Source organism: Hemiscyllium ocellatum, chromosome 17 (genome assembly GCF_020745735.1).
Source record: "Hemiscyllium ocellatum isolate sHemOce1 chromosome 17, sHemOce1.pat.X.cur, whole genome shotgun sequence".
In the NCBI taxonomy this organism is placed as follows: domain Eukaryota; kingdom Metazoa; phylum Chordata; class Chondrichthyes; order Orectolobiformes; family Hemiscylliidae; genus Hemiscyllium; species Hemiscyllium ocellatum.
In genome coordinates, this window is record NC_083417.1 from 53,694,121 (window position 1) to 53,718,493 (window position 24,373).

Consider the following 24,373-nt stretch of genomic DNA (forward strand, 5'->3'; position numbering starts at 1 on the left):
CCCATTTTTGACCATATGACAGAGGGAATATCAGTGAAAAAGGAGCTGAGGATGGTTTGTTTAGGACACAACTCTAAGGAACTCCTCCAGTTCTGTTCTGGAGCTGAAATGACTGACTTCCAACAAACAGCATGCTTTGTGCAAGGTACTAATCCAACTACTGCAGAGTTTTCCCTGACTGAAAGAATGACTGCTACCAACAACAATACAGTGATTTGTATTGAATGGATTACGCAGAAAACTAAAAGTTCTCTACAGGGGTGCAGCCCACGTCATCACCTGGTTGCAACAGGTCTTAGCAAGCATTGGTGCATGGACTGTTTACATTGTGCTAGGATACAATTTTGCATGCACCATGTTCCATGTACAGTGGCATCAGTACAGTGCTTACACAGATTTCCTGAACCAGATCACTGTACAGGATGACCCCCGCATCCGTGGAATTGTTTCCCGCGGTTTCACTAGCCCATGGCTTATCACGGCCAGAACCTATTATCGGGAATGTTCTAGTACCAGGGACTGGGGGCTGACAGGAAGGTAAATTTCTCATTTAAATAAATCAGCTTGCTCCTACCCACGGATTTGGGTTTCCGCAGTAGGTCCTGGAACATAACTCCCACAGATACGGGGGTCTACTGCACATACACATGTATTACTGAAGGTACCAGTTACACTGCTCCATTTTCCACTGACTGAGAATGAGGGAGGTTTGGAGGTGAAAGTTGGGACCAAGGCAGAGACAGGCTAGGGCCGAGGACGCTGGAGTAAAGCAGAAGTGAAGGCTGGGGCTGATGACATGGAGATTCTCCTCCTCTGTGCTGGCTGTAGAGGTGTTTGTTTCCCCCACCTTGCTGTTTGGCCTTGTCCAGGATGAGATGGTGGTGAAGGTGACCAACAATTGCTTGGGAGTGTGTATGGAAAACAGTTGCAGAAGCAGCCCTGGCTCCTAGATACGACATCCTGGTTCTAGGATTCTGGGCAGCAAAGATGCTAAAGGGTGAGTGCAATGAAAGGGTGGCAGCTGAGACCAACCCTGCAGACACCACTTCATTTGTCCCAGCCTCCATCTTTCCATGTTGTAGATCACATAGGAAACAGTTTCAAGCTGAAATTCTAAGAGCTTTCCACAGCACCATCTTTGAGATCAGCTGCTGTTGTTCATCACTTCAAACTGACATAAAGTACCCCTTTGTTTCTGCATGCTTTTTATTCCACCTAAAGGTGCCTTTGCAGTGAATGCAGCCAACTGTTACAAACATGTGCATACAGAATGAGCAACATCTTATGGTGTGGTGATAGTGTCTATACCTTTGGATCAGATCTGTTCTGGAGACGTGATAACAGGTTGATCAAAATCTTTTCGAAATGAAGAAACAATTAGGCCAAGCTGTTATGCCCTCATGTTAAAAAACACAAGAAGAGTGATCGTTTTGATGAACAATTATAATCCTAACGGATTTATGCTTTCAGAAGTTGGGAGAAAACAGAAAAATTGGAAGCAGGGCAGCGAGTGGTTGCAACATTCTCTCCAAAATGAGCATGTGCATGGTCACCTTATATAACTTACTGCATGCTGACGTTCCCCGTAAGGTGTAAGATTGTGCAATCGCATTGCCACTTTATACATACACAGCAAACAAAAATCATGCTGAACATTAGAATTATACTAATTTTGTTTTGTTCTAACTGCAGGCAGGTACAGCTCAGAGCAATGCTAATTAGGGATCAGATCCCAACAGAGGTGGCATGACAGGTGGTGAGCCGGGCTCAATTCTCATAGGTCTGATTCCAGCCTTGGGTGCTTGCCTGTGTGAAGTTTGCATGTTCTCCCCATATCTACATGGGTTTCCACTGAGTGCTATGCTTTCCTCCCATGGTCCAAAGATGTGCAGGTTAGATTGAGTAACCATGCTAAATTGCCTCATGATGTCCAAGGGTGTATTGTCTAGGTGGATTAACCATGATAAATGTGGGATTATAGAAGGGTAGGGGAACCGGGTCCAGGTGCGATGCTGTTTGGAAGGTCAGTGCAGACTCAATGAGCCAAATTGCAAAAGGTCTATAATACAATATCTGGTCTACAAACAGAACCACTGTACTATGTCAAGTTCAACAGAGTCCCCAGTGGTTAGCACTGCTGCCTCACAGCGCCAGGGACCTGGGTTCAATTCCCGCCTCAGGCAACTGTCTGTGTGGAGTTTGCACATTCTCCCCGTGTCTGCGTGGGTTTCCTCTGGGTGCTCTGGTTTCCTCCCACAGTCCAAAGATGTGCAGGTTAGGTGAATTGGCCATGCTAAATTGCCCGCAGTTTTAGGTGCATTAGTCAAGGGGGAATGGGTCTAGATAGGTTGCTCTTACAGGGTCAGTGTGGACTTGTTGGGCTGAAGGGCCTGTTTCCACACTGTAGGGAATCTAATCATTCCACAAATGGTAACATTTACTGATATCAAGTTATTTTCCATTTTGTATTATCAATTCAACGAAGTCACAATGTTCAGCAGAAAAATGGATCATGGAATTTAGTCTCAAAGTCATCATTAATATTGAGTAAATCATGGTATAAAAGTGAATTTGATTTCATTAATGATAAAGGAAAGTTTTTTATTTATTACCCAACTATTCGTGAAATGTCTGTCAGTCCTGAAGTCTTTTCAAAAGGTTCAATTCTTTCAACTTCTTCCAGTTCTTTTGGGGAAAAAAAGCAATTGTTTTATTAGCAGAGAAACAACTGAGCATAGAGATATTTATGTGATATGAATATCCTACTTTTGTTCACATAAGCTCTTATACATACTGCAATAATGGTTGAATTTGCCAGATATATTTCAAACATGGTAGACAGTGAAAGCCCTTTCTGTAAATCTAATGTGTGATGTGTGGAATAGAACACATCAGGGAAAACAAAACTTGATTGATTCTTGGACTATGCTAAAGTGAACGCCCACAACTAGGAGGGCTTCATGGGGACAACAGTAAGCATCAAAGGCCCTATCCTACTAAAGCGTGGAACTGGGAAATGTCATCAACTTTCCTCATAATTTCAATCCTTCCTTTCACATGGCCCATCTCTGAATCCTCCGTTCATTTCTGTAACTTTTCTATTTCTTGGATAGACGCTCGACAAATGCTCACATTAAGTCGACTGACATGCACAGTCTTGATTACATGTAACTTGATTACATCTAGGAAAAAAAAGTCTAGAAGAAGAATTAATTGAATGTTTTTGGGTCAGTTTCCTAGACTAGCATGTTATGACACCAACCAAAAGCAGGCTATACGAGATCTGGATTTGACCAAAATAGGATTAATTTGTGATCTCATAGAGAAAGTGCCCCTGGGTAGCAGTGACCATAATACAATAGAATTTACTCACACTTTTAGGGTAAAGTGTGAATCCATTACTAGTACTCTGAATTTAAACAAGGGAATTTAAGAGGTCAATAAAGATGTTGTATCAATTGTTAAAGGGCTATTCCAGAAGGTGGAGAATGGATCCATTACAACAAATCAGAAAAATTCTATGGGAAAGACCCATCATTTGTGGTTAACTGAAAAAAATCAAAGATAACATCAAATGCAAAGAATAGACTTAAAATTATGCAAATGTTTGTGGTTTCAGAAGATGGGATAAAATATAAAAAGCAGTAAAGAATCACTAAAAGATTAATATGGTTGCAAAAATTAGAGTACAGGAGAAAGTTAGCCAAAAGTATAAAAACAGATATTCATAAAGAAAACATTGCTCCATTAGAAATAGTTTGGAAATTGAGCAATGGAGAATAAAGAGATGGCACATGAATTAAACAGATACTTCATATTAGTCTTCATCAGAGAGGTAACATCCCAGAAATAGCTGCAAATCAGGAACTGAAACCTAGGAAGGAACTCAAAACATTACAATTACCAGTGAAGTAATATGGAGTAAATTGTTGGAACTGCGATTTGATACTTCCAGACATAAAAAAGACTTTTAAAAAGCTGGCCCAGCCCAAGGTCTTATGGTATACTGGTCATACCCCTACTTTTGAACCAAGAGACCCAGGTTCAAATCCCACCTGCGCCACAGAGGCACGAGATAACATCCCTGAACAAGGATTAGAAAATATACTAAACAAATAAAGAATATCCAGGGGCTTTCATGGCACATAGGTAGTGCCCTACTTCTAAGCCAGAAGGCCCAGGTTTAAGTCCCATGATCTTCAGACGCGAGTAATAAGATCTCTGAACAAGTTGATCAGAGGGAAAAAAATGAAACAGACCCAGCAGGCTTTTGTGCGTCACAACTTCAGGCCCAGGTTCAAGTCCCATTATGTTCCAGAGGTGCGTGAACTGGTTGATTAGAAAATAAGATAAAACAGACCTGGAAGGGGCTCTTATGGAGCATTGCTAGTGACCCTGTCTCTGAGCCGTGAGGCCTGGGTTCAAGTCTCACTCCTCCTGAAGTGTGTATTGACATCTGAGTAGACTGATCAGTAATTATAGTAAAGCAGACCCAAGAAGCGCATTTGTGGAGCAGTGGCAGTGTCCATACCTCTAGACCAGGAGGTCAAAGTTCAAGGTATACATATTCCAGAGGTGAGTAATAACATTTTTGAACAGGTGGATTAGTACAATAAAGCAGATCCAGGACCCATTCCTGCATTGTAATTGTTTTCACATTAGTTTTACACATAAAAAGGTTGCAGTTAGACTAGGTAGAAACATGCCCCCCCAACCCCTCCCTCACTTTTTTTTTTAAAAGATATTTTTATTAGAAATTTAATATTTTGACAGATTTACAAAAATAAACAGAACTTTCAAGCACAAACATTAATATAAAAATAGATCTTAAATATATAATCATCAAAATTCAAAGGAATGATACTAAAGAAGAAAGAAAAACAATGAAACTCAGTTAACTACTAATCTAATCCACAATTATCCAGAGTGTATAGTTGAGTCACTTACATCCTTCAAACAAGAGAAAATGTTCTCTAATACACTCATAACAGTATAATAAAAAGGAAACTATTTCCAAACAATAAGAACAAAAAAAATAAAACATGTTTGAATGGAGATCCTCCCCCTTGTTCTCAGGGGGGCTTACTTCCTTTCTAAAGGTCCACCATATCCTCTCCCAAACAGTGTCCCACCCTTGACCCGGGTGCTCCTTAATAGGATTTAGATATAATACCGAGCTAGAGTTAACAGTGAGCACCCCACCCCCACCCCTCCCCACCCATACCTGAGTATATCTGATAGCATCAATGCCACGTACAAACACACATAACTATAAAATTACAACTCCAACAAATTACAGTTAAGTATAATAACATAAAATAGCAAGGGAAGACAACCCTGCTCCCAGAAGCAAAAGTAAAGTAGAGTAAAGTATCCACTTCTCCCCATGGAGTGTGGAAGAGGCAAGCCAACATAAATTGTCTCTTACGACTTATTTAAACGAGTCTAAAAGTTCCTTAGCCTCTTCTGGTGATCTAAAATTATACTCGGATCCTTCGTGGTTAAAGCATAACGTCGCTGGGTAGCGTAAGGTGTATTGAATATTTAAGTTCCTTAGACATTTCTTCACCTCATCAAACGCCTTCCTCCTTCGTGCCAAAGCCGGGGAGAAGTCCTGAAATAACATAATCTTGGATCCTTCATGAATCATAGCTTTAGGATCCTTTCCAAGATTTCTGGAGGCATCCAGGAGTATCTGCCTCTCCCTATAACTCTGCAGCCGGAACAGGACTGGGCGTGGGCGCTGGTTTGGGCCAGATCCGCGTACTGCGACCCGGTAGGCCCACTCCACCCTTACCCGGTCAGTTTCAGCCCCCAGGTTTAAAAGCTGGGGCAGCCATCGCTCCAGAAATACTGCTAACTGTCCCTTCTCTTCTTGTTCAGGGAGGCCCAGAAGACGGATATTCTTTCTCCGATTTCTATTATCCAGGTCATCCATGTAGATTTCAAAGGCCCGGACTCTCTACTCCAGAGCTCGCACCTGTTCTGCAGCTGTTTGTGCTGCAGCCTCGGAGGTCGTGGCCTTTAGCTCCGCCCCCTTCACTCGGCCCTGCAGTTCCTCAATAGCCTGGCTGTGCTTTTGCAACTTTTCTTCGAATGAGTTCCATCTCTGTCGGGATTCTGCGATGAAATTGACGAGTGTCGTTTCCAGCCTGGCAATCATCTCTTCAAGGCCTGTTTTTACATCAGCTGCAGCCGGAGGAGGAGAGGAGGGTGGGGGAGGGGTCTTTGTTTTCTGAGAGCTGCGGGATCCCTTTGGTTTACTCATTATCCACTTAATATTAAACTGCTTAAATATAATAGTAAGCAGCTAATTAAGGTTAGAAATTTTTTTTGGGTGGTTTGGTAAGTGTGGTGGGGGTGAGTAACTCACTTTACCCAGGTTTTGGGAAGAGCTCTGTAAACTCAGACTTGCTGAGTCGCCGCCATCTTGGATCTCCCCCTCCCTCACTTTTAATAGTTTGCGTTGCCCGTAACAGTCCTTAGATGTAAACATCAAATTGATTGCACAGGTGTTTACTGGCAGCGGTTAATATCTAAAAACAAAATGAAAGCCCAGGCTGGGACTAGGCTATGCATACCTTGAGCAGTGGCTCTATTTTGGTGTTCAACAATGAATCGTGTTCCTTTCCAGTCAGGCTTCCTGAGTTATTACACTTGCTTAACTGAGAAGTTTCTCCTTTGGCATGGTTAGCAGGGCCGTCAATCATAATCATTTCACCTCATGGAATCTGCTGTCTCCTACGCTTCCTCTTCCTACCAGAACTAAGGTCCAGTTCCCTTTCCAGCACAACACACTGACCAAAAGATCATTCTCTGCCATGTCCTCCATTTTTTAGGTAATAGCCCAACTTAACACATCTTACCTTTTCAGCATTCTGCAGGAACCAAACCTTCCATGACACACTGGTACACCTTGTCACACACTCATAACAGCTCCTCAACTTCCCAAAGCACCCTTCCATCCAAGCACAGTGGATGCAACACCTGTCCTTTTTTCCTTCTGCCAAGGCTTCAAACAGTCCTCTCAGATAATACAGTGACTTTACTGTATTTTTTTTCAACTTATTCTACTTGAATCAACATTCACAATGCACTCTACAGTGGGAAGATTGGTTGACTGCTTTGAGAAAAATCTCTCTTCAGTATGTAAGCATAACCATGAACTTAAAATAATCTGTTATTTTAATTCTTTAGTTTTTAATTCTTATTCCCACTTTGACCTTTTTGCCCTTAGCCTCCTGCAGTGTTCTAATGAAGTTCCATTCATGCTCCATAAAAAACACTTCATCTTCATGTTAGATTTAACAACTTGATCTTGTAACCTCTGTCCATATTTTGCCCCATTTTCTTTGTTGCTTTATTTATAATCTCTTGTTCCTCCTTTTCTTTTCCCTGTGCTTTCAGACAGAAGTGCTTTCTGATGTGGCCATTCATAACTTCTCCAGACACATTTTGTTTCTTTGCTTTACCCATTATCACTTGCCCTTTGCCCTCCACCATGATACTCTTGTCATATAATGTCTCCATCACAGTCTCTCTTTTTCATTCTTTCTTCTCACTATTCCTGGTTCATCAAGGTCACAGAAAATGTTAAGTGCTTCTCTCCCTTCAAATACTGTCAGACCTGCTGAGTGTCTGCACATTTTTGTTTTGTATCAAGTATTTTTGACAAAATTCAGTCATCTGTATCATTTACACTTAAGTAAAATAAACAAAACACATTTTCCAATTAATATTCATAGTACTTGCACAATAATACCTATTCATTCCCTAAATGCAAAAAGGCAAAAGCAAAATTGAGTGACAAGTTACTGCAGGATATTTAAGTAGATGTAAAGTAATATGGTTAGAAACTATAAAATGGCAAAAAATAGATCAACTTTATACCTTTTCCTTGTTGAAGGTAATTATGTACGCCCTCTTCAAAGTCATTCTCATTTATAACTCTGTGTTTTATTGGTCTTCTACAAAGAATGGGTTTTGTTGTGGATTCTTCAAAGTCAGGATTAATTAAACTGAAATAAACAGACAACCACATGGACCATATTAAACTCTGTTTGAAATACATAACATTCTACTCAGCTCATTATACGTTACAAGCTACGTCACACATTTCTCTAAATGCACAGTCAAAAATATGCTGTACTCAGAGTCATAAAGTCATAGAGATGTACAGCATGGAAACAGACCCTTTGGTCCAACCGTCCATGCCGACCAGATATCCCAACCCAATCTAGTCCCACCTGCCAGCACCCGGTCCATATCCCTCCAAACCCTTCCTATTAATATACCCATCCAAATGCCTCTTAAATGTTGCAACTGTACCAGCCTCCACTACTTCCTCTGGCAACTCATTCCATTCGCATACCACCATCTGCGTGAAAAAGTTACCCCCGAGGTCTCTTTTATATCTTTCCCTTCTCACTCTAAACCTATGCCCTCTAGTTCAGGATTCCCCGACTCCAGGGACAAGCCTAAGTATTTACCCTATCCATGCCCCTCAATTTTGTAAACCTCTATAAGGTCACCCCTCAGCCTCCGACACTTCAGGGAAAACAGCCCCAGCCTGTTCAGCCTCTCCTTATAGCTCAAATCCTCCATCCCTGGCAACGTCCTTGTAAATGTTGGGCGGCACGGTGGCACAGTGGTTAGCACTGCTGCCTCACAGCACCAGAGACCTGGGTTCAATTCCCGCCTCAGGCGACTGACTGTGTGGAGTTTGCATGTTCTCCCCGTGTCTGCGTGGGTTTCCTCCGGGTGCTCCGGTTTCCTCCCACAGTCCAAAGATGTGCGGGTCAGGTGAATTGGCCATGCTGAATTGCCCGTAGTGTTAGGTAAGGGGTAAATGTAGGTGTTTGGGTGGGTTGCGCTTCGGCGGGTCAGTGTGGACTTGTTGGGCCGAATGGCCTGTTTCCACACTGTAAGTAATCTAATCTAATCTAAATCTTTTCTGAACCCTTTCAAGTTACACAACATCTTTCCGATAGGAAGGAGACCAGAATTGCACGCAATATTCCAACAGTGGCCTAACCAATATCCTGTACAGTCGCAACATGACCTCCCAACTCCTGTACTCAATACTCGGACCAATAAAGGAAAGCATACCAAACACCTTCTTCACTATCCTATCTACCTGCGACTCCACTTTCAAGGAACTATGAACCTGCACTACAAGGTCTCTTTGTTCAGCAACACTCCCTAGGACCTTACCATTAAGTGTATAAGTCCTGTTAAGATTTGCTTTCCCAACATGCAGCACCTTGCATTTATCTAAATTAAATTCCATCTGCCACTTCTCAGCCCATTGGCCCATCTGATCAAGATCCTGTTGTAATCTGAGGTAACCTTCTTCGCTGTCCACCACACCTCCAATTTTGGTGTCATCTGCAAACTTACTAACTGTACCTCTTATGCTCGCACCAAATCATTTATATAAATGACAAAATGCAAAGGACCCAGAGGACCGATACTTGTGGCACTTCACTGGTCACAGGCCTCCAGTCTGAAAAATAACCCTCCACCACCCTGTCTTCTACCTTTGAGCCAGTTCTGTATCCAAATGCCTAGTCTCCTTGTATTCCAAGAGATCTAACCTTGCTCACCAGTTTCCCATGGGGAACCTTGTCAAACGCCTTACTGAAGTCTATACATATACTTCACATCTACCGCTCTGCCCTCATCAATCCTTTTTGTTACTTCTTCAAAAAACTCAATCATGTTTGATAAACATGATTTCCCACGCACAAAACCATGTTGACTATCCCTAATCAGTCCTTGCCTTTCCAAATACATGTACATCCTGTCCCTCAGGATTCCCTCCAACAACCTGCCCACCACCGAGGTCAGGCTCACTGGTCTATAGGTCCCTGGCTTGTCTTTACCACCCTTCTTAAACAGTGGCATCACGTTTGCCAACCTCCAGTCTTCTGGCACCTCACCTGTGACTATTGATGACACAAATATCTCAGCAAGAGGCCCAATAATCACTTCTTTAGCTTCCAAAGAGTTCTCGGGTACACCTGATCAGATCCTGGGGATTTAATCACCTTTAACCGTTTCAAGACATCCAGCACTTCCTCCTCTGTAGTCTGGACATTTTGCAAGATGTCACCATCTATTTCCCTACAGTCTATATCTTCCGTATCCTTTTCCACAGTAAATACTGATGCAAAATATTCATTTAGTATCTCCCACATTTTCTGTGGCTCCACAAAGGCCGCCTTGCCGATCTTTGAGGGGCCCTATTCTCACCCTAGTTACCCTTTTGTCCTTAATATATTTGTAAAAACCCTTTGGATTCTCCTTAACCCTGTTTGCCAAAGCTATCTCATGTCCCCTTTTTGCCCTCCTGATTTCCCTCTTGAGTATACTCCTACTTCCTTTATACTCTTCTAAGGATTCACTCGATCTATCCTGTCCATCCCTGACATATGCTTCCTTCTTTTTCTTAACCAAACCCTCAACTTCTTTAGTCATCCAGCACTCCCTATACCTACCAGTCTTTCCTTTCACCCTAACAGGAATATACTTTCTCTGGACTCTCGTTATCTCATTTCTGAAAGCTTCCCATTTTCTAGCCATCCCTTTACCTGCGAACATCTGCCCCCAATCAGCTTTTGAAAGTTCTTGCCTAGTACCGTCAAAATTGGCCTTTCCCCAATTTAGAACTTCAACTTTTAGATCTAGCCTATCCTTTTCCATCACTATTTTAAATCTAATAGAATTATGATCGCTGGCCCCAAACTGCTCCCCCACTGACACCTCAGTCACCTGCCGTACCTTATTTCCCCAAGAATAGGTCAGGTTTTACACCTTCTCTAGTTGGAACATCCACACACTGAATCAGAAAATTTTCTTGTGCACGCCGAACAAATTCCTCTCCATCTAAACCTGTAACACTATGGCAGTCCCAGTCTATATGTGGAAAGTTAAAACTCCTACCATAACCACCCTATTATTCTTACAGATAACTGAGATCTCCTTACAAGTTTGTTTCTCAATTTCCCTCTGACTATTAGGGGGTCTATAATACAATCCCAATAAACTGATCATCCCTTTCCAATTTCTCAGTCCCACCCAAATAACTTCCCAGGATGTATTTGCAGGAACATCCTCCACAAGTACAGCTGTAATGCTATCCCTTATCAAAAACACCACTCCCCCTCCTCTTTTGCTTCCCTTTCTGTCCTTCCTGTAGCATTTGTATCCTGGAATATTAAGCTGCCAGTCCTGCTCATCCCTGAGCCATGTTTTTGTAATTGCTATGATATCCCAGTCCCATATTCCTAACCGTGCCCTCCAGCTGAGTGGGCCAAGACTTAAGAAAGGAAAAGCAAAACTATCAAGTCCATTAACGTCACTTAACCTGTCAGCAAAACTATGACCTCATCAGGTAAAGGACTATGAATTTATGAGGAAAAGCATTGCTCAAGTCTTCTTCTTTTCCTCAAGGTAAATAAGCAAAACTTCAGGGGACAACATTAAACTATAACTAACTTGAAGCATTAGCTTCTCTCAAGGAATGTCAAGTTCCCTTTTCGATAGCAACTGGAAGTGAACATCCAACAAACTTTGACACACTGCTCCGAAGGCCAATAACTCAATGAAAACAAATACTACCTGGAATCTCAGCCATCTCTTTGCTTGAGGATGTTTTACATACGCTTTCTCATGCTTTAACCTATGCAATTAACCTCTGCAAATGCACTGAATTGCCAATGTGCCTTGGCATTAGCACAACAGGCCAAATGGTCATCTCTTCTGCTCTTGCAATCCTTTGATTTTTGTATTTTTCTTGGCTTATTCTTTCTTTCAATGTTCTTAAGATTGTTCATATCTGGATAGCTATTTAGGTTATTAAACATTGTTCACTGCAAAACTTGAGGGATATCAGATAGGAGAAAGTGAGGACTGTAGATGCTGGAGACCAGAGTTGAAAAATGTGGTGCTAGAAAAACACAGCAGGTCAGGCAGCATCCGAGGAGCAGGAGAATTGCATTTCGGGCATAAGCCCTTCCTAAAACATCGATTCTCCTGCTCCTTGAAAGCTGCCTGGCCTGCTGTGTTTTTCCAGCACCACATTTTTCAACTTGAGGGATATCACCACATTATCTGTTCGTATTGTATTTTGCTTATTACTCTGAACGGCTTTTAATTATTTTTACACTTATCATTACCTCTTTGCTCACTTTGCTAGTTTAAATCTTCCCACACTGCTGTCTTCATTCTCTTTGGAAGAACATTAGCAACTTTTAGTTTTATTGAAGAGATCCTGCACGAACATCTCGTCTCCCATAAAACCCATATATTTACCTAAAAACATGGCATTCTCCCTCTACATTATTTACCAGACCAAGGTTAGATGGATCTCATCTTCTCCCTGCTAACTAGCCTGTCATCACATTAAACTACTATCTTTATAATCCTTTTTTTTAATGTAATGCATACATGATCTTTATTTAACTCTGCCCAATTCAGTTAGTGCTAACATTTCATTTTTGAGAGGCATTGAGTGTGTACACATTACGACATACAAGGTAAACAGTTTAGAAGTATGTTGGGTTAATTCTTCAGGAGTTTCCACAATAAGAGTTTTCAGCACAATCCAGTCAATTAGTTTCTTCTCAGAAGTGTGCATAAAAAGCATCCACAACTTTTACCATTGTTTCTGGTAATAAATATTTTACTGCTCCTGTATTGATAACACAACTGATGCAACAATATATTTGAGCATTAACTTCTCTAAGCATCATTCTAGAAGTTACCCATTAATTAAACTCTTAGTAAATTTATCTAAAACAATACAAATAATTTCAAACTAAAATATGGCACAGTAACGTGGCACTTAAGTGGTCAACCCACAAATCCCTGAAACAAAAGTCCAACAAAATTCCACCATAGACATTTGAGAATTTGACTGCAGACTTAAAAATCTAGAAATAAAAAGCTAGTATTATTAAGAAGGACCATGAAGCTACCAGATGAGCAATTCCTACTACCACCATATTGCCTTCATAAGACACCAAACTGAATCAACTCTAGGTAGTAGCTCAGGCAAGTTAAGATGGAATAATCAATCCAGCCAAACTACATGGAGAATTTAAAGCAGCACTGATTTCATTTAATTTAACTTCCAAGTCCAAAATCTCTGATGCTATCCAATCATAAGCCGCGCTTTTGACATTAGTCAGCCTTCAATATGCAACGTGAGCAATCAAGCAAAAATGGATATAGATATGTAAAAGCTAGACATAGAAACTGTTAAATAATTAAATACTACTGTAAACTAATACATTTTAATAACCAGCTCCAGAATTTATTATCATATCAAGACTGGGTAGTGCCAGAATATCGAGCAGAGATATGTAACTGTTGTAACACTGTATGCAGAATGGACCAGAAAGTAAGTATAGCAACATTAATGCTAGATGTTTAATTCCTTTTTTTTCCCCGGTCATTGGAATTCTTATAAACAGATATATCAATTTCACCAATCATACCCAGAAAGTCATACATAGACCTTAGAATGATGAAATTCCTTAGTCATTACACATTTATTGTGCATCTTTGCAACATTTATAAGCTGAATTAGCAAAATACACCCAAATAACTATCAAATAAAATCACCCTTAATTTAATTGCATTACATAATTATTACCCAACTATTGTTGAGATGTCTGGAAGTCTTGAGCTCTTGTCACATTGTTCCACTTGTTCATTTTGTTGGGATTCTAGAAATTAAAAGAATTTTAGTACATGAAACACATAACCATTTCATCCATTATTCTTCCCCTTATTCTCCTAAAGGAAGTGTTTTCTTGTTGAAGTACAGTTACAAGTTAAAAAACATTTGGAACCTTATACAACTCACAATTCATTATATGCAAGTCTCAGAAGTGACTGCAAACAGGTTATTTGAACATTTAAGTATTGACGGTTTCAAAGATCAAAGAGACGTGTGCAAAGAAATTAGCTTTCACTACTATGATTTCAAGATACTTGCCATTGGTATCCATCATATAAACTTTGCTAAATTTCCCAGTCAAATTGCATCACTCAAGATGTGGGCATCTCTGGTTAAGAACAGTGGTGATGGACAAACAGGACTTGTTTTGTGTTACAACCCAAGCAGTAACATCATGGAATCTCAAGGTTATGGAGGATAGAAAGGAGGCCAGCCAGGAGCATCTTGGAATGGTCAAGATTAAAGACAGAGATAACAAAGGCTTGGATGGGAGTTTAAGGGTTAAACTACCTAAGATACAAGTGTTGCCTGATATAACAGAGGTGGAAATCAAGAGGCTTTTCTGAAAGCATGAAGACAGCTATTGAGCTGGTCCTATTCCCCTGCTCTTATTCAAAGACCCATGTTTTATTTTTCTAATTCAAGTATTTAACTAATTCACTTCTGAAACTTACGAGTGAATTTGCTCCCACCTTTCAGGCATTTCAAATCAGAAGTCTGCCACTTTATATCATGAGTCTCACATCACTTCGAATTTTCATTTGTCAATTACATTAGATCTGTCAGTCAGATTAGTAATTCTTCTGATAGTGGAAGCTGTTTAACCTTTTGAAGAAGGTTAAAGGGCCACAAATGGTTAGCAAAATAGAAAAGAATGACGTAATGGAAGAACTTGAGAAAACAGATGAGAATTTTCAAGGCTGAAGCCACCAGCCATCTCCCCCAGTACTGAATGTGATGAAATACAGGCAACAAAAATGTGAATATTTATTTAATTATCTCAAGTAGATACATGAAGAGTAAGTCAATTAATGTACCTTTAACGGCTGCATGGAAAAATGAAAACTAATTATTTTTTGAAATCTGGTCCACTTAGCACTGAAATATCATTGCAAACAGAAAGAAACTGAAAGCAATGGAAATTTAAAGAGATCTGACAATAAATTCAAAGTATTGCAACAATACTCAGGAGCGTGAAAAACATACCAAGTATTGGAATGTAACAAATATTAACATTGAGCTAGAATCTGCACTTGATCAATCACTGATGCTGTCACTCTGAGAATACAGTGGACAATGTTGGTTGTGAAGCAGATAAAGAATGTTGCAGGTATTGAGTGGATACAGAAGGGCTAATCTGAAGAATTGTAGGTGTGCAAAGGCATTGATTTGGTAATGATAATTAACAAGGTACATTTTTCCCAAAAGAGAAAGCTGAAAAATGTTCATAATCAGGATTTTAAAAAGATACTAGCTAACAAAGAATAAAAAGTTATTTCACTTTGTCAAGAACAGTTGTACAAAACAGCTCAGCCTGACCTTGAAAGAGACAAGTTTAAATTTAAATCAAATCGGCAGAAACATGTTGGCAAACAAGGATATTTCCATCTAAAGTATAGAGCTAAGTTGAGACATGACATATCAATATGGCAAGCATGGTGGGAAGGAGAAACTTCAGAGAACCAACAGATGCCTTTGGAATTATGTTTTTCAGCTCTGACATTTAGCTTGACTAGGTCTGTTCTGGACTGACTGATCAAGCTTACTTGCTATAATCACTGCTTCATCCAACAACTAGCATAAAGGAAGACAAATTAAATAGACACAGCATTGTCAGGCAGGAAAAGATCAATGTTAATTACTTGACTAAATTATCATTTTTTTAAGGGATCAGAGGAACTGAATGGGCTATCTTCCCAAGTGACCACTGCTGGCAATTTTGTGATATTTGCCACCCTTACCAGTGTGTAGTACTGGCAAGGGGTTGTTTATTGACAACAATCTCTTTCGTCTTTGATTGGTCTTGGACCTATACATTGGGAAGACCAAAGACAAAGAAGGTTTGGTGGCTTTATACTCTTTTTATCTTTATAACCTGCAGCCCTTTATGGCAGAGGATATACCATTACAGGGACACAATTCGTAGAAAATATTTACTACATGATAGCAGTAAGTACAAATACATTCACTCAGGCGTAATTCAGAGAACCTGAGAAAGCTGGCACAAATACATCTTCTTCCTCTGAAAGCTAGAGCAGCACTCTAGATCGTGTGACGTCAATAGGATAGGTAGAGGCAATGGAACATGAATATTAACATCTTCAAAACTATTTAAAGCAGCTACTCCACGCTTTCAGCAGCCATTGTTAACTCATCGTACCATCATTTACTACTATTCTTCTCCAAATCTCTGACTTAACAAATGCACACTGTCTGGATATGCCAAACTTTCTTCAGAATGCACTCTCTTTGGCCTTGGAAGAGTGGAAGGTCTCTTGCTTGATGGCTCTCATTTGGACCAAGGGATAATTTCTCTGCTGAAAGATATTTTCACTTTCTTATATGCTTTGCAGAGGGTGGTGCTCTTTGGAGAAGTTGTTGGTCCATTACCTTAATCTCCTAAATGTTTTCCATTGAAGACGGATGCTCTGTTGAAATACGTTCTTTCTTCCTTGTATTATTCTAGATTTTTGGATCATGTATTGGGAACAGGTAGTCTCTTTCTTTTGCAGGTTCCAGAATGTTTAGACCCAGCAGGATTTCTTCTCCACCGTGGTTCCCATCAAATCATGTGTAACTTACATGCATCGAGTTGTTGATCAGACTGGTGAATTGTTTTGTAACTGCCTTACCCCTTACCCCCATCATGTTATTCCAGCCATTTGGTTTGTCTTTTGCACCATCTTATTTTTGATTTATTGTAATTATCTCTCTGACATAATTAATCGGATCATACATTATTCCTTCAGTTGCTATTCAGCTATTGACACTTGACTCACACCATCTGACACTTTTGATCACCTGCAGAGACTTGTTAATCAGCCTGTCGATTCTCCACTCACACCATTTGTACTATCTTCTGACACTCTTAATTGCTTGCAATTATCTCTATACCTATAAATTCTGTGCCTGTACACTTCCCTCCACTTCATCTGACAAAGTGTTAGCACTCCGAAAGCTTGCGATTTCAAATAAACCTGTTGGACTATAACCTGGTATTGTGTGACTTCTGACTTTGTCCACCCCAGTCCACCTGCATATCATCTTAAAGTAGTAATGATCTTAAAGTTGTAAGCTTCCTTGCTTGAATTTTTTGCTTTTTTTCTGGGTCTTTGGATGACTTTCCTCATGGTGTGGGGTCAGAATCGCACCACTGCAACCATATGGTATTCTCTCAGGTGACAACTGTTGGCAGCACGTAATACTTGCTACCTGTTTCAGTATGGAATATTGGGCAAAGGTTGTTTAAAGGAGTTCACTGCCACCATTGTTCCTGTATCTTTGCTTCGTCTTGGATCTCTATCATGATTAGTGGCAAAGAATATACCACAGAATATCTACAGATGTGACACTGTTCTTTTATCAGAAGCATATTGTATGGGAACACAAATATCAATAAATTTGGTCAGGTCCAATTACTAGCACGTTACGGTGCTGTTACAGAACTGCTCCCTCTGAAAGCCAGAATAGAACTCCTTGTCTCCATCTACAGACAAAGTGTGTTCAGGAGACTAGAAGGTGCCAAAGTTATGTAAACATTAACACCTTTAAAACTACTACTTTAGATAGCATTAACATTTGGAAATATCAAAGTCTAGATCAGAGTGGTGCTGGAAAAACACAGCAGGTCAGGCAGCATCCGAGGAGCAGGAAAATGATGAAAGGTTTTTGCCTGAAGTGTGGATTTTCCTGCTCCTCGGATGCTGCCTGACCTGCTGTGCTTTTCTAAACTAGACTCTGATTTCCAGCATCTGCAGTCCTCACTTTTGCCTATTTGAAAATATCATGCTGTTGATCTAAACAGAAAGCTCACCTTTTACAAATATTCTTTAGTAAAAGTTTGACATGCATAGATTTATCAAAATAACAAGATGCGTGTAATCAAGAGTGCCAATGGAATACAATCTTTTTTTAAAAGAGGAATTGAACATTAAGGGAAGAATGTTATGGTTCAGTTATATAGGACCCAACACATCTCAATTAATCAGTGCAATTTTGTTTAATCTCTTTATTTATATGAGGATCTAAATGCATTGGAGGTGATTTGGAGGTTAGGAGGAGGTTAACTAGATTGATACTTGGTACAAGTGGGTTGTCTTACAAGGACAGTTTGGACAAACTGGGCTCATTTCCATGAGTGTTTAGAAGGGTGAGGGATAACTTGATTGGTGCATAAGGTCCTAAATGGTGCTCATACGGTGGACGTGGAAAGGACATTTAGCTTTTTGAGTGAGCCCAGAACTTTTAGGGTCGGGTTAGGGGTAAGAAAAACCTTTTTCTCTCAGAAGGTTGTCAATTTTGGAACTCTCTGCCTCAGCATGCTGTGGAAGTAGGGTCACAGAATATTTTGAAGTCAGAAGTAGATAAAATTTTTATTAGACAAGAGAAACAAAGGTTTTGGAGGGTAGATGGGAATGTGGAATCCAAAATTCAAATAACTAGACGTGCTCTTATTGAATGGCAGAGGAGGCTCGAGGGGCCAAGTCGCCTACTTCTGCTCCGATTTCATATGATCATACCTTTCAAGAATCAGGGATTTCTAAAACAAGGTTAGATTGGAGAAGCTGGAATTGGTCTCTAAAGTGAAGGAGAGTGTGGGGAGATTTATTTGAAATGTACAAGATTAGGAAATAATTTAGACAGGTAAACAAAGAAAGGTTTTGGACAGTAAGTACAGATGAATGCAAGGAAAAACATTTAATGCAGTAGTGGTAATGACCTGCATCTCCCTGCATTAAGAATGTGGAAGTGGAAGCAATCAATGATTTCATGAGGAAATTGGATAACTCTTGTTGGAATAAATTTGCAGAACTATGGGGATAGAATGGGGCATGAAACCGTTCTGCACTGCAATGACGCTTAACAGAAAAAAATCCTTGACCTAACAATTTCTCAAATAATTGAATCATCAGGCTAAGTCACACGTACCCACTGTTTGTTGAAGACTCTTTTGTGTTGCCTTTTCAAACTCCGAAACATTTATCTTCTGTTTTTGACTTGTACAGTCATCTTCCACGGACAAACTTAAACCAAAGCTGTTATTACTGAGAATAAAGGAATAATTTAAGCAAATGTTCTGATAGCCCATGGTGTACAAATTTTTAATCTTCTTTTAAATCAAAATTTTAAATTCTAATAAAAATGGCTGTCAAACTCGCTTAATGCTTGTTTGACAGTGCAAATTAAGCCATGTAGCTCAGCCAATGCTTAACCAGGATGGTGATAAGAGGGCTACACTCTTCTTCAGCAATTCAATCTAAATGTGCATAAGGAATCACTCAGGGATTTTCTTAAAAATTCCTTACTATTTCCAGTAACTCTTATTACTGGAGTTATGAACATGCAAGCAGGTGACAGCAGGATTATGCTTGCTATGACGCATTGGACAATTAGATAGCTTGTGAAAACTAACAGCATAATTTGTGAATGAAGAACACCTAAATAAGAACATATTACACAGAAGCAGGACAAGGATATTCGGTCACTGAATCTACTCTACCATTCAAAGAAATCATGGCTGATCCAATAATCTTCAATTACATTTTCCAGTCTGTCTCAATGACTCTTGATTCTGACTGATTAAAAATCTGTTTACCTTAGTCTTGAATACACTTCATGACCCAGCCTCAACAGCCCTTTGTGGTAAAGAATTGCACTGATTCGCAACCATCAGAGAAGAAACTTCAACTTCACCCCATCTGCTAAATCCTCATCTAATAAATGATGTCAATGGCTTTAAAATCTATATTCTATGAGAAAAAGATTCCATTTACAGCATTTTCATGACCAGATGATGCTCCAAATTGCTTCAGAGGCAACGAAATACTGTTGAAGTGTAGTTAATCACTATTGTAACGTAGGAAACATGGCGACAATTTGTTCACAGCAAGTCCCTGTTGACAACTATATGTTATCCTTGGAGAGCAAATGAAGCCTAAACTTAAGGTATAATCTGACAGACGACATCTCCAACAGTGCTTCACTATCTCAATCTAAAACAACAATCCTGAAGTCAAACTTGAATCTGCAGCCTTCTAATTCAAAGCAATGGTGTCTATGAACTGAGCCACAGCTGACACTCTGCAATTTTTCTTTATTCTTTCATGGGACGTGCATGTCACTGACTAGATCAGTATTAGAAGAGCAGTAATTAAGCCATTCAGCCTATCAAGTCTGCTCCACCATTCAATCATGACTGAAAAGTTTCTCAAGCCCATTTTCCCACTTTCTCCCTGTAACCCTCTATCTCCTTGTTACTCAAGAACCTATCTATCTCAGTCTTAAATATACTCAATGACTTGGCTTCCACAGCCTTCTGTGGCAATGAATTGCATAGATTCACCACTCTCTTGCTGAAGAAGTTTCTCCTTATCTCCGTTCTAAAATGTCTTCCCTTGACTCTAAGGCTGCGCCCTCGGTTTCTCGTCTCCCCTTCCAATGGAAATATCTACCAACATATCCTCTGTCCGGGCCATACAGTACTCTGTATGTTTCAGAACACTTTCATCCTTCTAAATTCCATCAAGTATAGACCCTAAAACGCTCCTCATACGTTAAGCTTTTGATTCCTGGAGTCATTCTCGTGAACCTCTTCTGAATACGCTTCAGGGCCAGTACATCTTTCCTGAAATATGGGACCCAAAACTGTGCACAATATTCCAAATGAGGTGTGACCAGAGTCTTAGAGCCTCAGAAGTACATCCCTGCATTTATATAAACAAGTTCTCTCAAAATAAATGCCATCTTTGCATTTGTCTTTCTAACTACTGACTCAACCTGCAAATTTACTTGGAGAGAATCCTGGATTTGAAGTCTCTTTGCACTTCAAGCTTCTGAATTTTCTCCCCATTTAGAAAATAGTCCATGCCTCTATTCTTCCTACCAAAGTGTATGACCTCACACTTTCCCATTGTACTCCATCTGCCACTTCTTTGGCCACTCTCCCACCCTGTCCAAATCCTTCTGCAGCTTCCCAGTCTCCTCAATGCTACCTGTCCCTCTATCTTTGTATCATCTGCAAACTTAGCCAGAATGCCCTCAGTGCTTTCATCGAGATCATTAATGTCCTAAGTGAAAAGTTACAATTCCAACACAGAGCCTTGGGGAACAACAATTGTAACTGACTGCCATCCTGAAGAACCCTTTTATCATCTCTCTCTGCTTTCTGCCAGACAGCCAAGCTTCTGTCTATGCTAGCAACTGGCCTCTGACACCATGGGCCCTTATCTTACTCAGTAGCCTCCTGTGCAGCACCTTCTTGAAGTCCAGCTAGATAACATCCATTGGCTCTCCTTAGTCTAACCTGCTTGTTATTTCCTCAAATAATTCCAGAAGATTTGTTGGGCATGACCTCACCTTGATGAAACCATGTGGAATTTGCACTATTTTATCACCCACTTCCAAGTATTTAGAAATCTCATCCTTCACAATGGATTCCAGGATCTTAGCCATGACCAAGGTTAGGCTAATCAGTCTAATTTTCCCTCTTTTGCCATACTCTCTTTTTAAACAGAGATGTCAGGTTAGCAATTTTTCAGTCCTCTGGGACCCTTCCTGATTCTAGTGATTCTTGAAAGATCACCACTAACGTCTCCACCATCTCTTCAGCTATCCCCTTAGAACTCTGGGTATAGTCCATCTAGTCCAGGTATTTATCCATCTTCAGGTCACTTTTTCTCACACCTTCTCCGTCGTGATGGCCACCATACTCAGCTCTGCCCCCTCATTCTCTTGAATTTTTGGGATATTACTCAGGTTTTCCACTGTGAAGACTAATATAATTATTCAGTTCCTCAGCTAATTTCTTGTTCCCCACTTCTATAGCTTTAGCGTCATTTTCCAGCAGTTCAATGTCCACTTTTGCCTCACTGTTGGTCTTTATATATCTGAAGAAACTCTTACTCTCTTCTTATATTACTGGATTGCTTACCGTCTTCTCTCTTTATTTCTTTTCTTGTTGCCTTCTGTTAGCCTTTGTAAGCTTCCCACTGCCCTTCGTCACATTATAAGCTTTCATGCTATCTCTGACTTCCCTAGTCAACCATGGTTGCCTCATCTTTCCTGCACCATGCTTCTTTTTCCTCAGGATGAATCTCTTCCGTGTCTTCTGAATTATCCCCAGAAACCCCTGACTTTGCAGTTCCACTGTCTTTCCTGCTGGGCTCCTCTCTAGTCAATTCTAACTACCTCCACCTTCATGCCTCTGGGGTTGCCTATATTCAGCTCTAATACCATTACCTCTGATTCTATCTTCTCCCTCTCAAATTGCAGAGTAAATTCAATCACCTTATGAATCATTGCCTCCTAAGGGTTCTTCCACCTTAAGCTTCCTTATAAAATATGCCTCATTGCCCCATGAATCCAGTATTGCCTGTCCCCTAGTGGGTTGCATCACAAGCTGCTCCAAAAAGCCATCTCATAGACATTCCACTACCAACCTGATCTTCCCAGTCCACCTACATATTAAAATCCCCCATGATCACTGTAACTTTGCCTTTCCTACATATCTTTTCTATCTCTTGGCATATCTTGCGACCCAGCTCCTGACTAATGTTTGGAGGCCTCAACATAACTCCAACTGTGCCTCAATTCTACACCATCTGGCCCTGCTTTGTTTCTTACTATTGATTTCGTTTCATTCTAATATGGCAACCCCACCCCCTCTGCCCACCTGCTTATGTTTTTAATATTCAGCTCCCAATCCTGATCCCCTTGCAGTCATGTCTCCGTGATTCACTGTCTGTCTTTAATTGCTCTCAATAAAGTGGTGGCAAGGTTCCTTCTCAAACTGCTGCAGTCCAAGTGGAGTTCACTGACAGATCATGCATGTGAGGAGTAAGATCTATGCATTCTTACTTCATTAACTTAATTACCTGCCAGATAACAATTTTGTCTTAGATTGAGATTTCTTTTGCACAGAACTTTTCATTGTAGGATTTGCCACCTTAACCAGGGAAGATTCCAGCTCTGTTAAGAAAACAGAAGATTTGTTCAAGGATTTATAATCTTAAGACTTTTAACATAACACAAAGAGTCACCTCCAACAGTTATGTTGATATAATCAGTGGGTGTTGTGGCACAATGATTGTATTATGAAGTGAATACTGTTCTGAACTGAGATCTTGGAAGCACCTGTCTTATGGCTAACTAGCAGTCTCAGCATGCACTGGAAAATTAGAAATATGTAACATTTGGCTGTGAAACAGATACCTTAGTTCGTTGCTGTTTTGACAACAATTTGAATTTAATCAGTTTTAAGTTATGCCCCAGGATACTAAAACCCAATCAAGTCTGAATTTACTGTTTTTGCCAGCATTGAACAAACGAGACAATCTGATGTTGGGAGTACAAAAATGGCAGGCAGTTTTAAAGTCAGACAGAGTAACTGTCATCGAGAGAGCAAATGCCATTTGAAACACACTCTCTCAAAGGTACCTTTTCATGTGAAACGTATTCACAGTAAAAAGATGACGATGACCCAGGGAGATCTTCAGCTAGAAGACAGACAGACACCGGAGACAACAGTCTCTGTATGGTTTTGAAATTAAGTTGGTGTGATCTTAATAAGTGTTTATTGGAACAGTATATTATTATAAAGTTGGAGACATATAATAAGTAGTTACAAGAAAGGGGTGCTTAGAATTGAGAATTGTTGTTGCTTAATGTTCACTGTTAGAGTTAAACAATAAATTGATATTATTTTCTTTAAATACTGGTATTTGGGAGTTGGATGTCACCTACATTTTAACAGATTACAAGACGAAGTGAGTTTATCTGGATGTTTGGTTTAATTAACAGAGGGTTCACCAATTGGTTAGCACTGCTGCCTCACAGCGCCAGGGACCTGGGTTCAATTCCCGCCTCAGGCGACTGACTGTGTGGAGTTTGCACATTCTCCCCGTGTCTGCGTGGGTTTCCTCCGGGTGCTCCGGTTTCCTCCCACAGTCCAAAGATGTGCGGGTCAGGTGAATTGGCAGTGCTAAATTGCCTGTAGTGTTAGGTAAGGGGTATATGTAGGGGTATGGGTGGGTTGCGCTTCGGCGGGTCGGTGTGGACTTGTTGGGCCGAAGGGCCTGTTTCCACACTGTAAGTCTAATCTATTCTAATCATGTGGTAACAATAGTATTCTTATTCTAACTGACAGCTTTTTCTTAAATGTGTGGATATCAAGACAGAACAAGGATAATGTTTCTGTATGATATTCCAACTGTTCATTTGTTTTCTCATATTTATTGTTTTGGTTCACACACTAGCTACCACTAGGGTAAGATGCTGAAGGCCAACTGTGCCTGTGAAAATGCCAGATTAAAAACTTCTCAATTTAGAAATCTGAAAAGATTTCTAAATCTTGACTTCTTTTTCACTTTCATATATTTAAGTAAAGGATTCCTATATTGAGCAGTTAAC

At 40.2% G+C, this 24,373-nt stretch overlaps 1 protein-coding gene across 1 annotated transcript in view; it reads right to left on the minus strand.

Annotated features, from left to right (window-relative positions):
* Nucleotides 1-24,373, minus strand: part of cenpt (centromere protein T) — a 64,040-nt gene that overhangs the window by 20,791 nt on the left and 18,876 nt on the right. The window contains exons 5-9 of the mRNA XM_060837755.1: nt 22,840-22,933; nt 18,896-19,011; nt 13,661-13,733; nt 7,891-8,018; nt 2,613-2,685 (exon numbers count right to left, since the gene is read on the minus strand). Coding sequence (XP_060693738.1) covers nt 2,613-2,685; nt 7,891-8,018; nt 13,661-13,733; nt 18,896-19,011; nt 22,840-22,933 — 484 coding nt within the window. The remainder of the gene's footprint in view (nt 1-2,612; nt 2,686-7,890; nt 8,019-13,660; nt 13,734-18,895; nt 19,012-22,839; nt 22,934-24,373) is intronic.